Source organism: Mercenaria mercenaria, chromosome 13 (genome assembly GCF_021730395.1).
Source record: "Mercenaria mercenaria strain notata chromosome 13, MADL_Memer_1, whole genome shotgun sequence".
Lineage (NCBI taxonomy): Eukaryota > Metazoa > Mollusca > Bivalvia > Venerida > Veneridae > Mercenaria > Mercenaria mercenaria.
The window spans coordinates 22,604,767-22,627,156 of NC_069373.1; the positions used below are offsets into that span (position 1 = coordinate 22,604,767).

Here is a 22,390-nt window from a genome sequence, read left to right on the forward strand (position 1 = left end):
AGGGTGTTAGATAGACAGGTTCATGACGAGCCATGGCAAACTTGCATCTTCAACATTGTAACCTCAGATCAAATATGTAAATATGACAATACCAAATCAAAATGCATAACGCAAAGGTCTCTTGATTTTAACTTAGCATTTTTTTTGTATTAACTGGGTTGCAATCTATTACAATAATAATAATAATAGTAATAATAATAAACCGAAGTAAACAGTTGTTTGTTTCTTACAACATACTTACATCCCAGCGTTCTGTAAGTCAATATGCTATTAGAAGACAACTGGAGTTTTCTCTCGATGATTCATCATCTAATAAACAACAATGGATGAAAAAGAAAATACAATTACCGTACGACCACAACAACAGCATGTGTTATGTCTATACTTTTAACCAAACTAAAAAAGAATTATTTTTCTTTCTTTTATTTATATTTAGACCCCCTCCTTTACATTCGAAAATTTAAGACTAACTTTCGCGCAAATCCGCATTTAAGCCTGCTTGAACATTGTAATTTCAGCTTCTAAAGTGTTAGATCGACAGGTTTATGCCGGGTCATTGCAAACTTGCATCTTCAACATTGTAACCTAAGCTTCTAAAGAATTAGATCGAAATGTCCATAAGAGGTCATGGCAAACTCTTTCTTCAACATTGTAACCATAGCTTCTAAAGTGTTACATCGACAGGTTCATGACGAGCCATGGCAAACTTATATCTTTAACATTGTAACCATAGCTTCTAAAGTGTTAGATCGACAGGTTCATGACGAGCCATGGCAAACTTGCATCTTCAACATTGTAACCACCTTAGCTTCTAAAGTGCTAGATCGACAGGTTCATGACGACCATGGCAAACTTGCATCTTCAACATTGTAACCTCAGCCATCATTAGCAGTTAAATTTGACAGTTCATGACGTTCATGGCAAACTTGCATCTTCAACTTTGTACACCTCAGCTCTAAATGCTAGACTCGACAAGGTTCATGACGAGCCATGGAAACTTGCATCTTAACATTGTAACCGCAGCTCTAAAGTGCTAGATCGACGTCATGACGAGCCTGGCAAACTTGCATCTTCAACATTGTCAAACCTCAGCCTCTAGTTGTTAGATAACAGTTCATGAACGTGGTCATGGCAATTTGCATCTTCACATTGTAACCTCAACCTAAAGTGCTAGATCGACAGTTCATGACAAAGATCTATGTAAACTTGCATCTTTCAATCATTGTAGCCTCACTTTTTAATTGTGCATAGACTCGACACGGTTCATGACGGGCCATGGCAAACTAAGCACTCTTCAACATTGTAACCTCATTCTAAATAGTCTAGATCAACAGGTTTAATTCGAGCCAAATGCAAATGCATCTTCAACATTTGAACCTCCCTAAGTGCTAGATCGACAGTTCATGACGAGACATGCAAACTGCTTATCAACATTGTACCTAAGCCCTGAAAGTGTTAGCATAGACAGGTTCATGACGAGACATGCTAAACTTGCATCTTTCAACATTATAGCGCTCAGCTTCTAAATGCTAGATCGACAGGCATGACAGCCAAATCGCAATCTTGCATCTTCAAATTGGTAACCACATGCCTTTAAAGTGGCTAGATTCGACAGTCAGACGAGCATGGCAAACTTGCATCTTTAACAAGTAATCTCATTTTAAAGGTAGATCGGCAGGTTCATGAAGGGTCATGCAAACTTGCATATTCAACATTGTAACCGCAGCTTTTAAAGTGCTAGACCGAAAGTTCATGACGGCCATTGCAAACTTGCATCTTCAACATTGTAACCTCAGCTTCTAAGGGTGCTTAGATCGACAGGTTCATGACGAGCCATGGCAAACTTGCATCTTCAACATTGTAACCTCAGCTTCTAAATGCCAAATCGACAGGTTCATGACGAGCATTGCAAACTTGCATCTTTCAAAATATATGTAACATCAGAGCGTTAGGGTGTTTAGAACACAAGGTTCATGACGAGCCGTGGCAAACTTGCAGTTCTTCAACATTGTATCTCAGCTTTAAAGTGCTAGATCGACAGTTCATGACGAGCCAGGGCAAACTTGCATCTTCAACTTTGTAACACGACTAGTTTCTAAAGTGCTAGATCGACAGTTCATTACGGTCAATGGCAAACTTTGCTCTTCAACATTGTAATTTCAGCTTCTAAGTGCTAGATCGACAGGTTCATGACGGGACATCGCAAACTTGCATCTTCAACATTGTAACCTAAGCTTTTAAAGTGCTAGACGAAAGGTTTCATGACGTCATTGGAAACTTGCATCTTCAACATTGTAACATCAGCTTCTAAAGTGCTTAGATCGACAGGTCATGACGAGCCATGGCAAACTTGCATCTTAACTTGTAACCTAGTTCTAAAGTGCTTAGATCGACAGGTTCATGACGAGCCATGGCAAACTTGCATCTTCAACATTGTAACCTCAGCTACTAAAGTACTAGATAAAGAGCTTCATGACGAGCCATGGCAAACTTGCATCTTCAACATTGTAACCTCAGCCTCTAGGGTGTTAGATAGACAGGTTCATGACGAGCCATTGCAAACTTGCATCTTCAACATTGTAACCTCAGCTTCTAAAGTGCTAGATCGACAGGTTCATGACGAGCCATGGCAAACTTGCATCTTTAACTATGTAATCTCAGCTTCTAAAGTGCTAGATCGAAAGGTTCATGACGGGTCATGGCAAACTTGCATCTTCAACATTGTAACCGCAGCTTTTAAAGTGCTAGACCGAAAGGTTCACGAAGGGCCATTGCAAACTTGCATCTTCAACATTGTAACCTCAGCTTCTAAAGTGCTAGATCGACAGGTTCATGACGAGCCATGGCAAACTTGCATCTTCAACATTGTAACCTCAGCCTCTAGCGTGTTAGATAGACAGGTTCATGACGGGTCATGGCAAACTTGCATCTTCAACATTGTAACCTCAGCTTCTAAAGTGCTAGATCGACAGGTTCATGACGAGCCATGGCAAACTTGCATCTTCAACACTGTAATCTCAGCTTCTAAAGTGCTAGATCGAAAGGTTCATGACGGGTCATGGCAAACTTGCATCTTCAACATTGTAACCTCAGCTTTTAAAGTGCTAGACCGAAAGGTTCATGACGGGCCATTTCAAACTTGCATCTTCAACATTGTAACCGCAGCTTCTAAAGTGCTAGATCGACAGGTTCATGACGAGCCATGGCAAACTTGCATCTTCAACATTGTAACCCACGCTAGGGTGTAGATCGACAGGTTCATGACGAGCCATGGCAAACTTGCATCTTCAACATTGTAGCTCAGCTTCTAAAGTGCCAGATCGACAGGTTCATGACTAGGCATGGCAAACTTGCATCTTCACATTGTAACCTTAGCCTTAGGGTGTTAGATAGACAGGTTCATGACGAGCCATGGCAAACTTGCATCTTCAACATTGTAACCTCAGCTTCTAAAGTGCTAGATCGACAGGTTCATGACGAGCCATGACAAACTTGCATCTTTAACATTGTAACTCAGCTTCTAAAGTGCTAGATCGACAGGTTCATGACGGCATGGCAAACTTGCATCTTCAACATTGTAACCTCAGCTTCTAAGTCTAGATCGACAGGTTCATGACGAGCCATGGCAAAATTGCATCTTCACATTGTAACCTCAGCTTCTAAAGTGCAGATCGACAGGTTCATGACGAGCCATGGCAAACTTCATCTTCAACATTGTAACCTAGCTTCTAAAGTGCTAGATCGACAGGTTCATACGAGCCATGGCAAACTTGCATCTTAACATTGTAATTCAGCTTCTTAAGTGCTAGATCGAAAGGTTCATGACGGGTCATGGCAACCTTGCATCTTCAACATTGTAACCGCACTTTTAAAGTGCTAGACCGAAAGGTTCATGAAGGCCGATTGCAAACTTGCATCTTCAACATTGTAACCTCAGCTTCTAAAGTGCTAGATCGCATGTTCATGCGAGCCATGGCAAACTTGCATCTTCAACATTGTAACCTCAGCCTCTAGGGTTAGATAGACAGGTCATGACGAGCCATGGCAAACTTGCATCTTCAACATTGTAACCTCAGCTCTAAAGTCTAGATCGACAGGTTCACGACGAGCCATGGCAAACTTGCATCTTCAACATGTAACTCAGCTTCTAAAGTGTAGATCGAAGGTTCATGACGGGCATGCAAACTTGCATCTTCAACATTGTAACCTCAGCTTTAAAGTGCTAGACCGAAAGGTTCATGACGGCCATGCAAACTTGCATCTTCAACATGTAACCAGCTTCTAAAGTGCTAGATCGAAGGTTCATGACGACCATGGCAAACTTGCATCTTCAACATTGTAACCTCAGCGCTAAGTGTTAGATCGACAGGTTCAGACGAGCCATGGCAAACTTAGCATCTTCAACATTGTAGCCTCAGCTTCTAAAGTGCCAGATCGACAGGTTCATGACTAGACATGGCAAACTTGCATCTTCAGCATTGTAACCTCAGCCTCGAGGGTGTTAGATAGACAGGTTCATGACGAGCCATGGCAAACTTGCATCTTCAACATTGTAACCTAAGCTTCTAAAGTGCTAGATCGACAGGTTTATGACGAGCCATGACAAACTTGCATCATTAACATTGTAATCTCAGCTTCTAAAGTGCTAGATCGACAGGTTCATGACGGGTCATGGCAAACTTGCATCTTCAATATTGTAACCTCAGCTTCTAAAGTGATAGATCGACAGGTTCATGACGAGCCATGGCAAACTTGCATCTTCAACATTGTAACCTCAGCTTCTAAAGTGCCAGATCGACAGGTTCATGACGAGCCATGGCAAACTTGCATCTTCAACATTGTAACCGCCTAAGGTTCTAAAGTGCTAGATCGACAGGTTCATGACGGGTCATGGCAAACTTGCATCTTCAACATTGTAACTTCAGCTTCTTAAGTGCTAGATCGACAGGTTCATGACGGGTCATCGAAAACTTGCATCTTCAACATTGTAACCTCAGCTTTTAAAGTGCTAGACCGAAAGGTTCATGACGTACCATTGCAAACTTGCATCTTCAACATTGTAACCTCAGCTTCTAAAGTGTTATATCGACAGGTTCATGACGAGCCATGGCAAACTTGCATCTTCAACATTGTAACCTCAGCTTCTAAAGAGTTAGATCGACAGGTCATGACGAGCCATGGCAAACTTGCATCTTCAACATTGTAACCTCAGCTACTAAAGTACTAGATCGAGAGCTTCATGACGAGCCATGGCAAACTTGCATCTTCAACATTGTAACCTCAGCCTCTAGGGTGTTAGATAGACAGGTTCATGACGAGCCATTGCAAACTTGCATCTTCAACATTGTAACCTCAGCTTCTAAAGTGCTAGATCGACAGGTTCATGACGAGTCATGGCAAACTTGCATCTTTAACTATGTAATCTCAGCTTCTAAAGTGCTAGATCGAAAGGTTCATGACGGGTCATGGCAAACTTGCATCTTCAACATTGTAACTTCAGCTTTTAAAGTGCTAGACCGAAAGGTTCACGAAGGGCCATTGCAAACTTACATCTTCAACATTGTAACCTCAGCTTCTAAAGTGCTAGATCGACAGGTTCATGACGAGCCATGGCAAACTTGCATCTTCAACATTGTAACCTCAGCCTCTAGGGTGTTAGATAGACAGGTTCATGACGAGCCATGGCAAACTTGCATCTTCAACATTGTAACCTCAGCTTCTAAAGTGCTAGATCGACAGGTTCATGACGAGCCATGGCAAACTTGCATCTTCAACACTGTAATCTCAGCTTCTAAAGTGCTAGATCGAAAGGTTCATGACGGGTCATGGCAAACTTGCATCTTCAACATTGTAACCTCAGCTTTTAAAGTGCTAGACCGAAAGGTTCATGACGGGCCATTTCAAACTTGCATCTTCAACATTGTAACCGCAGCTTCTAAAGTGCTAGATCGACAGGTTCATGACGAGCCATGGCAAACTTGCATCTTCAACATTGTAACCTCAGCGGCTAGGGTGTTAGATCGACAGGTTCATGACGAGCCATGGCAAACTTGCATCTTCAACATTGTAACCTCAGCTTCTAAAGTGCCAGATCGACAGGTTCATGACTAGACATGGCAAACTTGCATCTTCAGCATTGTAACCTCAGCCTCTAGGGTGTTAGATAGACAGGTTCATGACAAGCCATGGCAAACTTGCATCTTCAACATTGTAACCTCAGCTTCTAAAGTGCTAGATCGACAGGTTCATGACGAGCCATGACAAACTTGCATCTTTAACATTGTAATCTCAGCTTCTAAAGTGCTAGATCGACAGGTTCATGACGGGTCATGGCAAACTTGCATCTTCAACATTGTAACCTCAGCTTCTAAAGTGCTAGATCGACAGGTTCATGACGAGCCATGGCAAACTTGCATCTTCAATATTGTAACCTCAGCTTCTAAAGTGCCAGATCGACAGGTTCATGACGAGCCATGGCAAACTTGCATCTTCAACATTGTAACCTCAGCTTCTAAAGTGCTAGATCGACAGGTTCATAACGAGCCATGGCAAACTTGCATCTTTAACATTGTAATCTCAGCTTCTAAATTGCTAGATCGAAAGGTTCATGACGGGTCATGGCAAACTTGCATCTTCAACATTGTAACCGCAGCTTTTAAAGTGCTAGACCGAAAGGTTCATATAGGGCCGTTGCAAACTTGCATCTTCAACATTGTAACCTCAGCTTTTTAAGTGCTAGATCGGCAGGTTCATGACGAGCCATGGCAAACTTGCATCTTCAACATTGTAACCTCAGCCTCTAAGGTGGTAGATAGACAGGTTCATGACGAGCCATGGCAAACTTGCATCTTCAACATTGTAACCTCAGCTTCTAAAGTGCTAGATCGACAGGTTCATGACGAGCCATGGCAAACTTGCATCTTCAACACTGTAATCTCAGCTTCTAAAGTGCTAGATCGAAAGGTTCATGACGGGCCATGGCAAACTTGCATCTTCAACATTGTAACCTCAGCTTTTAAAGTGCTAGACCGAAAGGTTCATGACGGGCCATTTCAAACTTGCATCTTCAACATTGTAACCGCAGCTTCTAATGTCTTAGATCGACAGGTTCATGACGAGCCATGGCAAACTTGCATCTTCAACATTGTAACCTCAGCGGCTAGGGTGTTAGATCGACAGGTTCATGACGAGTCCATGGCAGACTTGCATCTTCAACATTGTACCTCAGCTTCTAAAGTGCAGATCGACAGGTTCATGACAGCCCATGGCAAACTTGCATCTTCAGCATTGTAACCTCAGCCTCTAGGTGTTAGATGACAGGTTCATGACGAGCCATGGCAAACTTGCATCTTCAACATTGTAACCTCAGCTTCTAAATGCTAGATCGACAGGTTCATGACGAGCCATGAAAACTTGCATCTTAACATTGTAATCTCAGCTCTAAACTGCTAGATCGACAGGTTCATGACGGGCCCATGGCAAACTTGCATCTTCAACATTGTAACCTCAGCTCTAAAGTGCTAGATCGACAGGTTCATGACGAGCCATGGCAAAATTGCATCTTCAATATTGTAACCTCAGCTTCTAAAGTGCCAGATCGTTAATTTCATGACGAGCCATGGCAAACTTGCATCTTCAACATTGTAACCTCAGCTTCTAAAGTGCTAGATCGACAGGTTCATAACGAGCCATGGCAAACTTGCATCTTTAACATTGTAATCTCAGCTTCTAAAGTGCTAGATCGAAAGGTTCATGACGGGTCATGGCAAACTTGCATCTTCAACATTGTAACCGCAGCTTTTAAAGTGCTAGACCGAAAGGTTCATGAAGGGCCGTTGCAAACTTGCATCTTCAACATTGTAACCTCAGCTTCTAAAGTGCTAGATCGGCAGGTTCATGACGAGCCATGGCAAACTTGCATCTTCAACATTGTAACCTCAGCCTCTAGGGTGTTAGATAGACAGGTTCATGACGAGCCATGGCAAACTTGCATCTTCAACATTGTAACCTCAGCTTCTAAAGTGCTAGATCGACAGGTTCATGACGAGCCATGGCAAACTTGCATCTTCAACACTTTAATCTCAGCTTCTAAAGTGCTAGATCGAAAGGTTCATGACGGGCCATTGCAAACTTGCATCTTCAACATTGTAACCGCAGCTTCTAAAGTGCTAGATCGACAGGTTCATGACGAGCCATGGCAAACTTGCATCTTCAACATTGTAACCTCAGCGGCTAGGGTGTTAGATCGACAGGTTCATGACGAGCCATGGCAAACTTGCATCTTCAACATTGTAGCCTCAGCTTCTAAAGTGCCAGATCGACAGGTTCATGACTAGACATGGCAAACTTGCATCTTCAGCATTGTAACCTCAGCCTCTAGGGTGTTAGATAGACAGGTTCATGACGAGCCATGGCAAACTTGCATCTTCAACATTGTAACCTCAGCTTCTAAAGTGCTAGATCGACAGGTTCATGACGAGCCATGACAAACTTGCATCTTTAACATTGTAATCTCAGCTTCTAAAGTGCTAGATCGACAGGTTCATGACGGGTCATGGCAAACTTGCATCTTCAACATTGTAACCTCAGCTTCTAAAGTGCTAGATCGACAGGTTCATGACGAGCCATGGCAAAATTGCATCTTCAATATTGTAACCTCAGCTTCTAAAGTGCCAGATCGACAGGTTCATGACGAGCCATGGCAAACTTGCATCTTCAACATTGTAACCCGCGCTAGGTGTTAGTTAGATCGACAGGTTCATGAGACGTGCAAACTTGCATCTTCAACATTGTAACTCAGCTTCTAAGTGCAGATCGACAGGTTCATGACGGCCATGGCAAACTTGCATCTTCAACACTGTAACCGCCTAAGCTTCTAAAGTGCTAGATCGACAGGTTCATGACGGGTCATGGCAAACTTGCATCTTCAACATTGTAACTTCAGCTTCTTAAGTGCTAGATCGACAGGTTCATGACGGGTCATCGCAAACTTGCATCTTCAACATTGTAACCTCAGCTTTTAAAGTGCTAGACCGAAAGGTTCATGACGTGCCATGGCAAACTTGCATCTTCAACATTGCAACCTCAGCTTCTAAAGTGCTAGATCGACAGGTTCATGACGAGCCATGGCAAATTTGCATCTTCAACATTGTAACCTCAGCTTCTAAAGAGTTAGATCGACAGGTTCATGACGAGCCATGGCAAACTTGCATCTTCAACATTGTAACCTCAGCTACTAAAGTACTAGATCGAGAGCTTCATGACGAGCCATGGCAAACTTGCATCTTCACCATTGTAACCCCAGCTTTTAAAGTACTAGATCGACAGGTTCATGGCGGGTCATGGCAAACTTGCATCTTCAACATTGTAACCTCAGCTTTTAAAGTGCTAGACCGAAAGGTTCATGACGGGCCATGGCAAACTTGCATCTTCAACATTGTAACCTCAGCTTTTAAAGTGCTAAATCGACAGGTTCATGACGAGCCATGGTAAACTTGCATCTTCAACATTGTTACCACCTCAGCTTCTAAAGTGCTAGATTGACAGGTTCATGACGGGCCATGGCAAACTTGCATCTTCAACATTGTAACCTCAGCTTTTAAAGTGCTAGATCGACAGGTTCATGACGAGCCATGGTAAACTTGCATCTTCAACATTGTAACCTCAGCCTCTAAAGTGCTAGATCGACAGGTTCATGACGGGCCATGGCAAACTTGCATCTTCAACATTGTAACCTCAGCCTCTAAAGTGCTAGATCGACAGGTTCATGACGAGCCATGGTAAACTTGCATCTTCAACATTGTAACCTCAGCCTCTAAAGTGCTAGATCGACAGGTTCATGACGGGCCATTGCAAACTTGCATCTTCAACACTGTAATCTCAGCTTCTAAAGTGCTAGATCGACAGGTTCATGACGGGCCATGGCAAACTTGCATCTTCAACATTGTAACCTCAGCTTCTAAAGTGCTAGATCGACAGGTTCATGACGGGCCATTGCAAACTTGCATCTTCAACACTGTAACCTCAGCTTCTTAAGTGCTAGATCGACAGGTTCATGACGTGCCATTGCAAACTTGCATCTTCAACATTGTAACCTCAGCTTCTAAAGTGATAGGTCGACAGGTTCATGACTAGCCATGGCAAAATTGCATCTTCCACATTTTAACCTCAGCTTCTAAAGTGCTAGATCGACAGGTTCATGACGAGCCATCATTGTAACCTCAGCTTCTAAAGTGATAGGTCGACAGGTTCATGACGAGCCATCCATGGCAAACTTGTATTCAAAATTGTAACCTCAGCTTCTAAAGTATTAGATCTGTACAAAAAATATCACGAAGGTCATGAAGAGTACATTTGTTTTCGAAAATGGTTTACTGTTTGCTGTTTTAATAGAGATTAGTTCACCATCGACACGATTTCTAAAATATACGTAGAGGTTACCGGAGTTAGTTTAGTAAATAAAAACTAAATCATAACAGCTTTGATCTTGGCGGTATTGAGCATATAGACTTTAGTTGTGGAATTGTCTGTTTCATATTTAACCTGATTTTCGGATAGACCTTTATTATATTTATAGTAATAAATTATTGAATAGTTATACTTCAACAGTTTATGGTGATTAGAGGGTAATTGGGAACTGTTTGAAGCACAGGAGGGAAATCTTTATTTTTATTTTATCTCGCTCTCCTGACATGCCTTATAGACTTGTTTTCTATCTCGTTCTCCTGGCATAGCTTCTAGGCATGTTTCCATCTAGATCTAATGACATAGTTTCTACACTTGTTTTCTTTCTCGTTCTCCTCGATATATAGTTTCTATGCATGTTTCCGTCCAGATCTAATGACATAGCTTCTACACTTATTTTCTTTCTCGTTCTCCTGGATATAGCTACTAGGCATGTTTCCATCTAGATCTAATGACATAGTTTCTACACTTATTTTCTATCTCGTTCTCCTGGATATAGCTTCTAGACATGTTTCCATCTAGATCTCATGACATATTTTCTTCACTTGTTTTCTATCTCGTTCTCCTTAATATAGCTTCAAGGCATGTTTCCATCTAGATCTCATGACAGTTTCTACACTTGTTTTCTATCTCGTTCTAATAACACAGCTTAAAGTATTGTTCTCTCTAGTCTTTCTGATATAGCTTCCAGATATGTTTTCTATCTTGATCTACTGGAATAAATTCTCGACATGTTTTCTATTTTGTTCTGCTGCAATATCTTCTCGAGATGTTTTCTATCTTGTTCTACTGGGATAAATTCTCGACATGTTTTCTATCTTGCTCTGCTGAAATATCTTCTCGACATGTTTTCTATCTTGTTCTGCTGAAATATCTTCTCGACATGTTTTCTATCTTGTTCTGCTAGAATAGCAGCTTCTAGACACTCCGCCGTCAGTGTTAAGTGAACACGACATGAAGAAATGTAAACAACAGAGTTGCAATAGATCTACAACCCACCTTCGGTGTTAGTGAACACGACATGAAGAAATGTTATCAATTTGGTTGCAATAGATCTACAACCCACCGTCGGTGTTAAGTGAACACGACATGAAGAAATGTTATCAACTGAGTTGCAATAGATTTACAACCCATCGTCGGTGTTAAGTGAACACGACACGAAGAAATGTTATCAACTGAGTTGTTATAGATCTACAACCCACCGTCGGTGTTAAGTGAACACGACATGATGAAATGTTATCAACTGAGTTGTAATAGATCTACAACCCACCGTCGGTGTTACGTGAACACGACATGAAGAAATGTTATCAACTGAGTTGCAATAGATCTACAACCCACAGTCGGTGTTAAGTGAACACGACATGAAGAAATGTTATCGAGTTGTAATAGATCTACAACCCACCGTCGGTGTTATGTGAACACGACATGATGAAATGTTATCAACTGAGTTGCAATAGATCTACAACCCACCGTCGGTGTTAAGTGAAAACGACATGATAAAATGTTATCAACTGAGTTATAGATAAAATGTTATCAACTGAGTTGCAATAGATCTTCAACCTACAGTCGGTGTTAAGTGAACTCGACATGAAGAAATGTTATCGAGTTGTAATAGATCTACAACCGACCGTCGGTGTTAAGTGAACACGACATGATGAAATATTATCAACTGAGTTGCAATAAATCTTCAACTCACCGTCGTTGTTAAGTGAACACGACATGAAGAAATGTTATCAACTGAGTTGCAATACATCTACAACCCATCGTCGGTGTTAAGTGAACACGACATGATGAAATGTTATCAACTGAGTTGCAATAGATCTTCAACCCCCGTCGGTGTTAAGTGAACACGACATGATGAAATGTTATCAACTGAGTTGCAATAGATCTCAACCCATCGTCGGTGTTAAGTGAACACGACACGAAGAAATGTTATCACTGTGTTGTATAGATCTACAACCCACGTCGGTGTTAAGTGAACACGACATGATGAAATGTTATCACTGAGTTGTAATAGATCTACAACCCACCGTCGGTGTTAGTGAACACGACATGAAGAAATGTTATCAACTGAGTTGCAATAGATCTCAACCCACAGTCGGTGTTAAGTGATACGACATGAAGAAATGTTACGGGTTGTATAATTCAAACCACCGTCGGTGTTATGTGAACACGACATGATGAAATGTTATCAACTGAGTTGCAATAGATTAAAATGTTATCAACTGAGTTATAGATAAAATGTTATCAACTGAGTTGCAATAGATCTTCAACCCACAGTCGGTGTTAAGTGAACTCGACATGAAGAAATGTTATCGAGTTGTAATAGCTCTACAACCGACCGTCGGTGTTAAGTGAACACGACATGATGAAATGTTATCAACTGAGTTGCAATAGATCTACAACCGACCGTCGGTGTTAAGTGAACACGACATGATGAAATGTTATCAACTGAGTTGCAATAGATCTTCAACCCCCGTCGGTGTTAAGTGAACACGACATGATGAAATGTTATCAACTGAATTGCAATAGATCTTCAACCCACCGTCGGTGTTAAGTGAACACGACATGAAGAAATGTTATCAGCTGAGTTGCAATAGATCTACAACCCACCGTCGGTGTTACGTGAACACGACATGATGAAATGTTATCAGCTGAGTTGCAATAGATCTTCAACCCATCGTCGGTGTTAAGTGAACACGACATGATGAAATGTTTTCAGCTGAGTTGCAATAGATCTTCAACCCACCGTCGGTGTTAAGTGAACACGACATGATGAAATGTTATCAGCTGAGTTGCAATAGATCTTCAACCCACCGTCGGTGTTAAGGTATTAGATCACTAATAGTAATGTTTACAAAATGGCCTGTGCTTGTTATATTCCGAAAGATAACCGTGTTTTGCACTATTTTGCAACTTTTAAACAACTTTTACCGTGCCGTTTTTTTTTTATAAATTTTATATAACTTATGGTATCTCCTCAAGCTCAAGTAGAGACAAATTTCAAAGTGATAGCCACTATCCAAAACGTTTGCAGAGAACTCATTTTACCATTAATTTTGATAAAAGAAACATCAAACTATTGGCAAACAATTATAAAACACAAAATAAAAATGACAATATCATTTTTTCTATGGGGCCTCAGGTAAACGGATTTAATGAGACAGAATTCATACTTCAACATTGGAAAAATAAGGTCGAATGCTGTGTTTCTGTTTTGAATTTTGCTTACTCCATTTAAAAAATAACCTTAGGGCAGACGTAAAACCTACCTAAATTTCTTCAACAATATATAATCTAAGAGTGAAAGCAAAATACAGAACTTTCACCGCGTGTAACTCAATCTTTTTAAAGATGTGTAACTCTACCCCTTCTGTTTAAGTAGTAAATTCACATTGAACACCAAGAAATCGCTTATAAGATTCACCTTTTTCCATTTTTGTACAAGAAATCAATAATAAGTCTTGAAAGATGTAAAAACGTACTAGAAAAAAGGAAAATAAGGGGGGGGAAATTTGGTCCCAGCAGGGCTTGAACCTACGCCCCCTCCTAAGAATTGCAGTAAAACTAGGTTTATGGTAGGAATTGAATACTCTTCAAAAAGGAGGTTCTCTATTAGTGATCTAATACCTTAAGTGAACACGACATGATGAAATGTTATCAACTGAGTTGCAATAGATCTTCAACCCACAGTCGGTGTTACGTGAAATGTTGTCACATGAGTTGCAACAGATTTCAACGTTCCACCATCAGTGTTAAGTGAAATCTGACCTGAACATATGTTATCATTTGGGTTGAAATAGATTTACAAACCACTGTCGGTTTAAGTTGAATTCGACCTGAGGAAATGTTATCAGCTGGGTTGCAAAAGAGATCTATTAATCCCTGCAACTATTAAGTGGCATGATATATTAACAGAATTGAAAAAAAAAAAAAATAATAAATAAATGACCTAAGAACCACGTTCGATTAGTGTTAATTAGTGTTAATTTAACCTGAATAAATGTTATCAAGTAGGTTTAATAGTTCTAAAACTACTAGCAGTGTCAAGAGAGGCCTGAATTGAACAAGTTTACCACGCCAGACTTTGCCAAAACACTGTTTACGAGATACTGTGGACACTGAACATTACAAAAAATCGCACCGAAATACACATCCTGAAATTTGAAACCAGTGCGTGCTTAGTATTGATGTGGTCTTTCTTTTAAATATTTTTTCACATAAAATTTTTTCACAATGTATTTGAGAGATTTATAATTAGCGATATAACTTTTTTGAAAATTTTGATTAAAGATAACCGCCAACAAAAATGTCTACATCAGACAAAATCCTAGACATAAAATTAACTATACTTTATGTAAAGCCTTAATCATAACAGTCACGTTTTTAAACCTACCAATGTGGCAACCTCGAATATATGGGATTGACTGTTTTATATTTTGACCTGATATACAAATATATCTTTATTTATAGTTATTGAAAATCAGTGTAGTAAAGAAGTGTAATCGAGGACTTTTAGTACGGAAGCACAGAAGCATTATCTAAGAACAAATATGACATTTCAAAAATCTATTTTATGTTATTTGAATATAACACTTTTTCGGCTAGAAAAATTAACGGCCGTCATGACTGCCGTTTTTAAAACTCATGCGTTATTGCATTTGAGGTAAGGGTCTCGATCAAATTAAATGTTAGGTACCAAACAATCACCATGCAAAGTTGTTTACTTATAGAATTATATGAATTTGAACTAAATGTATTCATCACACTATTGACGTCGTGTGAGTGAAAAAGAAATTTTAGCCCAGAGTTGTTGGCTGTCAATGGCAGGCCGCAGTATATTAACTTTATTATGATTTTATGTTATTTCTGCCAAGGAGTTTATTCATATTATGACTGTCAAAATATGTCATTTTCCTTGAATTTAAATTGATTGCGAAATCTTTTCAAAATTAGGTCTTAACCACAGATCTTTAAGTCTATGTTTTATTGAAGAGTAGCACTGATTAGCTTTTACAAAAGAGCTAAACTTGTCTTTGTGTAATTTTACTTCGTTTCACGTACAGAAATGCGCTTGTCGAACTGGATCGGTCTAAAATAGACCAAAAAAAGAGAGAAAATGTCAATGTTTTAGCAGAAAAGGCTAAATAATCACAGTCTAGCTAAAATAAATTAGTATAAACCAAAGTACCGTAATTGACAACTTCTATTATAAATCCAAGGCCGAGGACTAAAGTTACCGACAACTACCCAACATGAATCAGAAACCAAGGGCGAATGCTGTCGACAACTTTCCAACATGAATCAGAAACCGAGGGCGAATGCTGTCGACAACTTCCCAACATGAATCAGAGACCGAGGGCGAATGCTGTCGACAACTTTCCAACATGAATCAGAGACCGAGGACGAATGCTGTCGACAACTTTCCAACATGAATCAGAGACCGAGGACGAATGCTGTCGACAACTTCCCAACATGAATCAGAAACCGAGGGCGAATGCTGTCGACAACTTCCCAACATGAATCAGAGACCGAGGACGAATGTTGTCGACATCTTTCCAACATGAATGAGAGACCGAGGACGAATGCTGTCGACAACTTTCCAACATGAATCAGAAACCGAGGGCGAATGCTGTCGACAACTTCCCAACATGAATCAGAGACCGAGGGCGAATGCTGTCGACAACTTCCCAACATGAATCAGAAATCGAGGGCGAATGCTGTCGACAACTTCCCAACATGAATCAGAGACCGAGGACGAATGCTGTCGACAACTTTCCAACATGAATCAACAACTTTCCAACATGAATCAGAGACCGAGGACGAATGCTGTCGACAACTTTCCAACATGAATCAACAACTTTCCAACATGAATCAGAGACCCGAGGACGAATGCTGTCGACAACTTCCCAACATGAATCAGAAACCGAGGGCGAATGCTGTCGACAACTTCCCAACATGAATCAGAAACCGAGGGCGAATGCTGTCGACAACTTTCCAACATGAATCAGAAACTGAGGGCGAATGCTGTCGACAACTTTCCAACATGAATCAGAAACCTTTGTATGTTCAACACCTGTCATGTTCTACAAGATATCTTGTAGGCACCAATAAAGTATTTATGCTTAGTAACTATTTTGGCACTTTCACGCTTCCATAGAAACAACTCTATTGCTCGGGAAGCATTTTTGGCATCGTGTGAAGAGGGCTTTTCTCAGTCTTTGGCACGCGTGATATCATTGCCGTAAATATAACATATGACCAATCTGGAAGCAATGAAAATGATTTTGTACACAAAATTATAAATTCAAAGTTCATACCTTCATGAATAGTGAAAAGTGTAGCTAGTTTCAAAATTCATGAATCAGTCTCAACTATAGTGAACAGCAGACATATAACGGTGAGGTTACGCGTAGATTCTTTTCAAATCATTTACTAGAAATAGATAATGCAAAAAGGGACTTCAAGTCGGTTTTTTTTTTTTGGCAGTTATTCGCGTATGTGTGGAATCTCACTAGAGTAACAACCAAATACAGCTGTTTGTGTAGCTACACTCGGTTTGGTGACGCAAAAATAACAATATGAAAATTTAGTCTTGATTCGTCCTATCCTCGTTACAAAGTCAGTTTCTTTCGTGGTCAGGTGTCCTAAGGATATATCATCATATTGTTGCTATCACTTTAGCCGATGCGCAACTTGTCCATAATAATGGTGATAGGTGGGAGGTAGTATGAAGAGACATATTTTTCGTTGTTTTACTGATACAGAATATAAGAGTAAAATTGGTCAAAATCTCTACAAAGCTAAAACATTTTAAACACGAAAAAAAATAGTGTCGAAATATAGGACATCAGTAAACTATAATTTCCTAAATTGTGTTGCCATTTCTATATCTTTTTAACGTGTTGCGTATAAAAACAGTAAAATTCAAGTGCACAGAGGCATGACAGTGTCTTTTTTCGTCACTGTAACTGTAAAAGACCTTTAAATGGGTAACTTTATAATTTCAAATAAGTCTACGTTTTCTTTTATCAATTTAAGAAACGACCTTGTTGCCAGGTTTGTTGTTGTTGTTTTTGTTGTTGTTGTTTTTTTGTTCAGAAGTTGAGCTAAAAGTTAAAACTGATAAAATGGCATCAGCTTAAAGAGTTTTTCGTCAGTTTGCTTAATATAGAAGTATGACACGGTTGACGTCTAAAGAAATTCCCCTTTAGTAGTTCACAGTACTACGGAAGCCCTGGAGGGACATTTCAGTTGTTACACCTTCATACCTTATCAACTATTCGTTATAGCTTATTTTTCAGTTACAGGTTATTCATTCACTTAACATAAATAGCATCGCATTTAAGGACTGAAAATGTTATTTATTGTGATTATTTAATCCACTGCGTCTCCTGACTTATCACATCTGCACTTTATATAATCTCTTACAACACTTTTTATACAGAAAATTGTTCTACTATCTATGGATCTTGACTTTTGTCAGAATTTTAAACTCGTTAATAAGTACATGTACTTACTTTTATCATTTCTTAAAGAGATAAACTGAGACAGTTTTCTTTTACCAGCTGTCTAAAAAGAAAGGAAAACTGATATAATGGTCAGTTAGAATATCAATATGTGTGGTTGTGTAAAATCTATACATGTAGAAGTGTTGAATGATCCAATCGAATTTCATAGCTTACCTTTATCCAACCGTCCATTCCTACATTCTCCAAACCCTAGTCCGCTAAGTAAACGTAAGTATTGTGAAATAGATATTTTAGTAGTTTTACACTGGAAACCTGTTCGGTTTTTGGTATTAGTCTGGTAAACGGTTTACTTAACGTATATAAAACAGAACGGAAATTACGTTTTCTCTACTTCTTACTAAAATCTTTCAAACATTTAACTTATGAAAAATAAATAATAACAACAAGGTAATGTCAAATGTGTAATAACAAATGAATAATAACAAATGGTAATAGCAAAACAGTAATAAGTTCTTCTAAAAAGTTATAAGTAATAATTATTGAGTGTCCCTCCAGGACTGCCGTAGTTTCGTGCTGCCTGTTAGAACACGAATTTATACAGGTGTTCCGTATTTCCAATAATCCGATCGCGACATAAATATAGACGTGATCAAGGTAGTACAATATAGATCAATACCATTAAAGGAATTCTATACAAAATCGTTTCGTGTTTCCACCCGTAATCGTGTCTTGTTTAAAAAACTGATACGAAACCATGTATAAAGATTATCTGAAACGGAATGGATTTGTTAAAACTGACTTAAAACTTAAACAGAACGAAACTACTAATTTAATGGAAAGAATAAGCGAAGAAAATGGAAATAAATACGGTGGAAATTCCGGCTTGGATACTGAAGCGAGTGTAGATCCACTTAGCAACGAAGTAAATACAGCATTTTCATCGGACTTAAATAAGAGAAAATTAATTCTTCATTTCGATATACGAAATACAGTGCTTGTCGCGGATTCAGTGACAAATGTTTCTGTAGAACAAGCACTGAACAGTTTTCTGACAGGTGTTGTTTGGGGCAACGAGAGCCCAGACGGGAACTGGGTATGGCATTCCGATCAGCTTTCACTCACACCGCCGGCGGAAAATGTTGTAACGTTTTACAAATATCTAGAAAAAAAATTCGTCAAGAATACAACAGACAGGACCCAATTGAGGTTAGCAACGGGGGATTTCTCTCAGAGCGACATCGGAAAGAGCTTTCAGCCGCATTTCCAGAATCATTTGGAACTGCTTAAATGGAGACATGACTTCGAGAAAGATACTCACAATTGCCTGACAATGTCTGGTAAAGATGGACAACAGTATAATTACATAGTGCCTGCTTTGTATAAGTGTATTCATCATTTAGTAGAATCAAAAAGAGATTTTGCTATAGTTTTTAGAACTTTTGGACTAGACGCCCCCAATGTTATCACCAGTTTGGAACACGGACTGAAAGGAAACCATCCAGGATATCAAAAACCCGTACATTTGAAAGTTAACAGAGATGTTGGAACTGTGAAAAGAAGTGACGATGAACCAACTGTTTTCACTGTTATAGGAGAAGACGAAAAGACAGAAAACTACGTCGGGGACAGATCGATTTACGACATGCTTTCCAGCAGTGTTGGTATTTCCGGTTTTAGAGACGATGTACACTATTGGCTGGAAAATTCTTACCATCACGAAACATCAAAACCTCATATTATAGACCCTTTCGACCAAAACGTTCATCATATATTCTTCGATGACAATTACAGGGCTTACGAAGATGACAGTATAATTGACGTTAGATTATTTGAATCACGTGATGCCAAAGAAGCGCGAAGTTTGACTAAAGCTGAAGTTGCGCAATTTGATAATGTGTGTCTTGTGCAAGCGGATCTTATCAAGTGTATAGAAGATGAAAATTACTATCGCGACAGAATTCAAGAATGTGAATCAAACTACTCCATATTTCTGAAAAGATGGAGTCGGCTTTCTAGGAGTATGTCAGTGCAAGTAGAGTCCTCAAAATGAAAAATAGTGTTCACATATTGTACCTGGAAATAAAAAAAAACAATTTAGCTTAACAATCATTTCTTGTTAAATTAGCCAAAGTTTTATTTTATTATATGATGCAATATTACTAAAACGCAATACTAAAGCATTAATATTGTCATTAGGTCATTACATTTTATTTCTAATAAAGAACCAAATTGCACCTCGTTCTATTCGTATCGTACTCCAGGTTTTGCTAGACTGAAAGGTCATATCGATCGTGCCCGGAACTGCAAAATGGCAACTTTTCATGAGAATTTGAAAATATTTGCTTTGTTTTATCAAGGGGAGTCCACTTCACTTAACTTTAGATAAATGGCTTAAATTTTGTTTTTACTAAACTGAATGCAGATCTTCTGTCATCTTAAAGGTCCATTACTAAGGGAAAGTGAGTTGGCAATTTGTTTCATAGCCAGTGCATAGACTTCTGCAAGACACTAAATAATGAAGATTGGCAGGTCAAAATTTACAGAAGGTCTTTGGAACTCAAAGAAATGTATGTGTATTATGTTGAAATTTCAATGAATCGACAGAATGACCCCCCTTGTCTTTTTAACTTTCTTCATACTTCATAGAAAAATAATTGTACATATACTGCGATTTATTTCGAATTTCTACATACCAACTTTCATTTTCGAATAAAATGAAATAGTTTCTATGCTTTTTAAATGAAATTAAAATGTTCACTTTCCTTAGTATTGGACCTTTAAAAAATCACTTGTTTGTTAATGGCATTTAATATGATAAAACAGTGTAGTTGGCTACCATATGGTGGCTTTTCAAGTTGCTCAAAACCTGTAACTCCAAACGCCGAGTCTAAACCATGCGAGTGCACCATTTTGTGCGAGCGAAAAGTCTCGTAGGTGAAACAGATAAGGTTGATAAAGAGATGTGCTACAGGGACGATGGCTGGACAGAAATGAGTATCCAGTTTATAACAAAACAAAAAAAAAAGTGTGTTTTTTTTTCGCGCTAAACTGCAGGCGAACACGGTGGATATGTCTAATGTATGAGAAATCACGAAACAACTGGCTTTGCTTTGATGTAATTTTGGAATTGCCAATAGTTTCTGAAATGTCCCTGGTTTCACAGAATTTCGTAAGTGATTAAGAATACAACATAAGTGGAGCAATGCAGGAAACTTTAATTAATATTTCATTTTCATGGGCGTAGGAGCGAGTTTAACTTTGGGGGGCCAAACCTTTTCGACCGGCGGTTTGTGGCGGGGGGGGGGGGGGGAGGGGGAGGGGTTAGCGGCAAGGTATCCTCGGTGCATTATTCATGACAAAGCCTCAAAGCCTTGGGATTAATTGGGCCATAGGCCCCTCAAACCTTTATGTTTTAGGAATCATTGAGTTATTCTGATGATACACATACAACTAGGCACTGAACTGTCTTAATCAGTCATATTATGTATTGTTGTAATTAAGTGTGCCATTTTTTTACATTCTTCTGTTGAAGCCCTGGACATACAATCAATTAGCACTGCATTTGTCTGATTGTGGTATAAAGTTGTGGAAATATCATTTCCCTTGAATGGACAATGAAAAACAAAAAAATACATACGTTTACATGCGTAAACAGGCTTAATAGTTAGGCCTACATTGATTTTGCAGTCGCTCAAACTGGAACTGAAGTGATTGCGCTCAATGATATATTATTTTTATAAAATGTAAACAATTCTTGGCGTGGCGCGTACAGATTTCAGTACTCACACTACGGAAAGAGACAAGTCAGCATATAAGGGAAGGCCAAAATGCAAATTAGAAATCTGGTTGAAAAGAATTATATGATGCTAAGTAAATGTTATATTAGACTGCAATCTATATCTCTTTTCCAAAATATTCGGGGGGCCAAACTATACTTTGACCCCCCCCTCTCCTAGCTTTGGGGGGGGGGGAGGGGCCTGGCCCCCGCTGGCCCCCCCTGCTCCTACGCCTGTGATTTTATTTCAGTGGAGTTGCGTCTTTCCGATTTTTTTTCTGAGAAAGTAAAAAATACAAAGATGTTTCAAAGTTGTATTGTATGTGCCCGTAAAAGATCTGAAACGTTAAAATATTTTTTTTTGCCTGGAAGGAATGGTCGCGAAAGCTTGCCTCTCACCTTATGGGTTCGAGCTATAAGTGTGATTGGGTTATACCGTGAGAAGTTGGCTGGTTCCACGCATAAACTGAAATAATATCTATATTTGATCTTCGGATAGACTTTATTATTGAAATTTCTCCTGAAATTAAATAAGCCCGGCAACAATTCTAATCTTCAGGTAGACTTTATTATTGAAATTTCTCCTGAAATCAAATAAGCCCGGCAACAATTTTAATTTTCTAACCAACAATCTTTCACTCGATCCTTAGATTCGATCTTGACATTACTATAGTATTAC

At 39.3% G+C, this 22,390-nt stretch overlaps 1 protein-coding gene across 1 annotated transcript; it reads left to right on the forward strand.

Moving 5' to 3' along the window:
- Positions 1-18,594: 18,594 nt before the first annotated feature.
- LOC123528768 (uncharacterized) lies at positions 18,595-20,170 on the forward strand. Its single transcript, XM_045308743.2, has one exon. The coding sequence runs from the start codon at positions 18,691-18,693 to the stop codon at positions 19,984-19,986; it is 1,296 nt and encodes a 431-aa protein (XP_045164678.1). The 5' UTR covers positions 18,595-18,690; the 3' UTR covers positions 19,987-20,170.
- The last annotated feature ends 2,220 nt before the right edge of the window (positions 20,171-22,390 follow it).

Bases quoted from the DNA above. Each gene is read 5' to 3' on its own strand.
- LOC123528768 (XM_045308743.2), top strand. From the start codon at position 18,691: ATGTATAAAGATTATCTGAAACGGAATGGATTTGTTAAAACTGACTTA.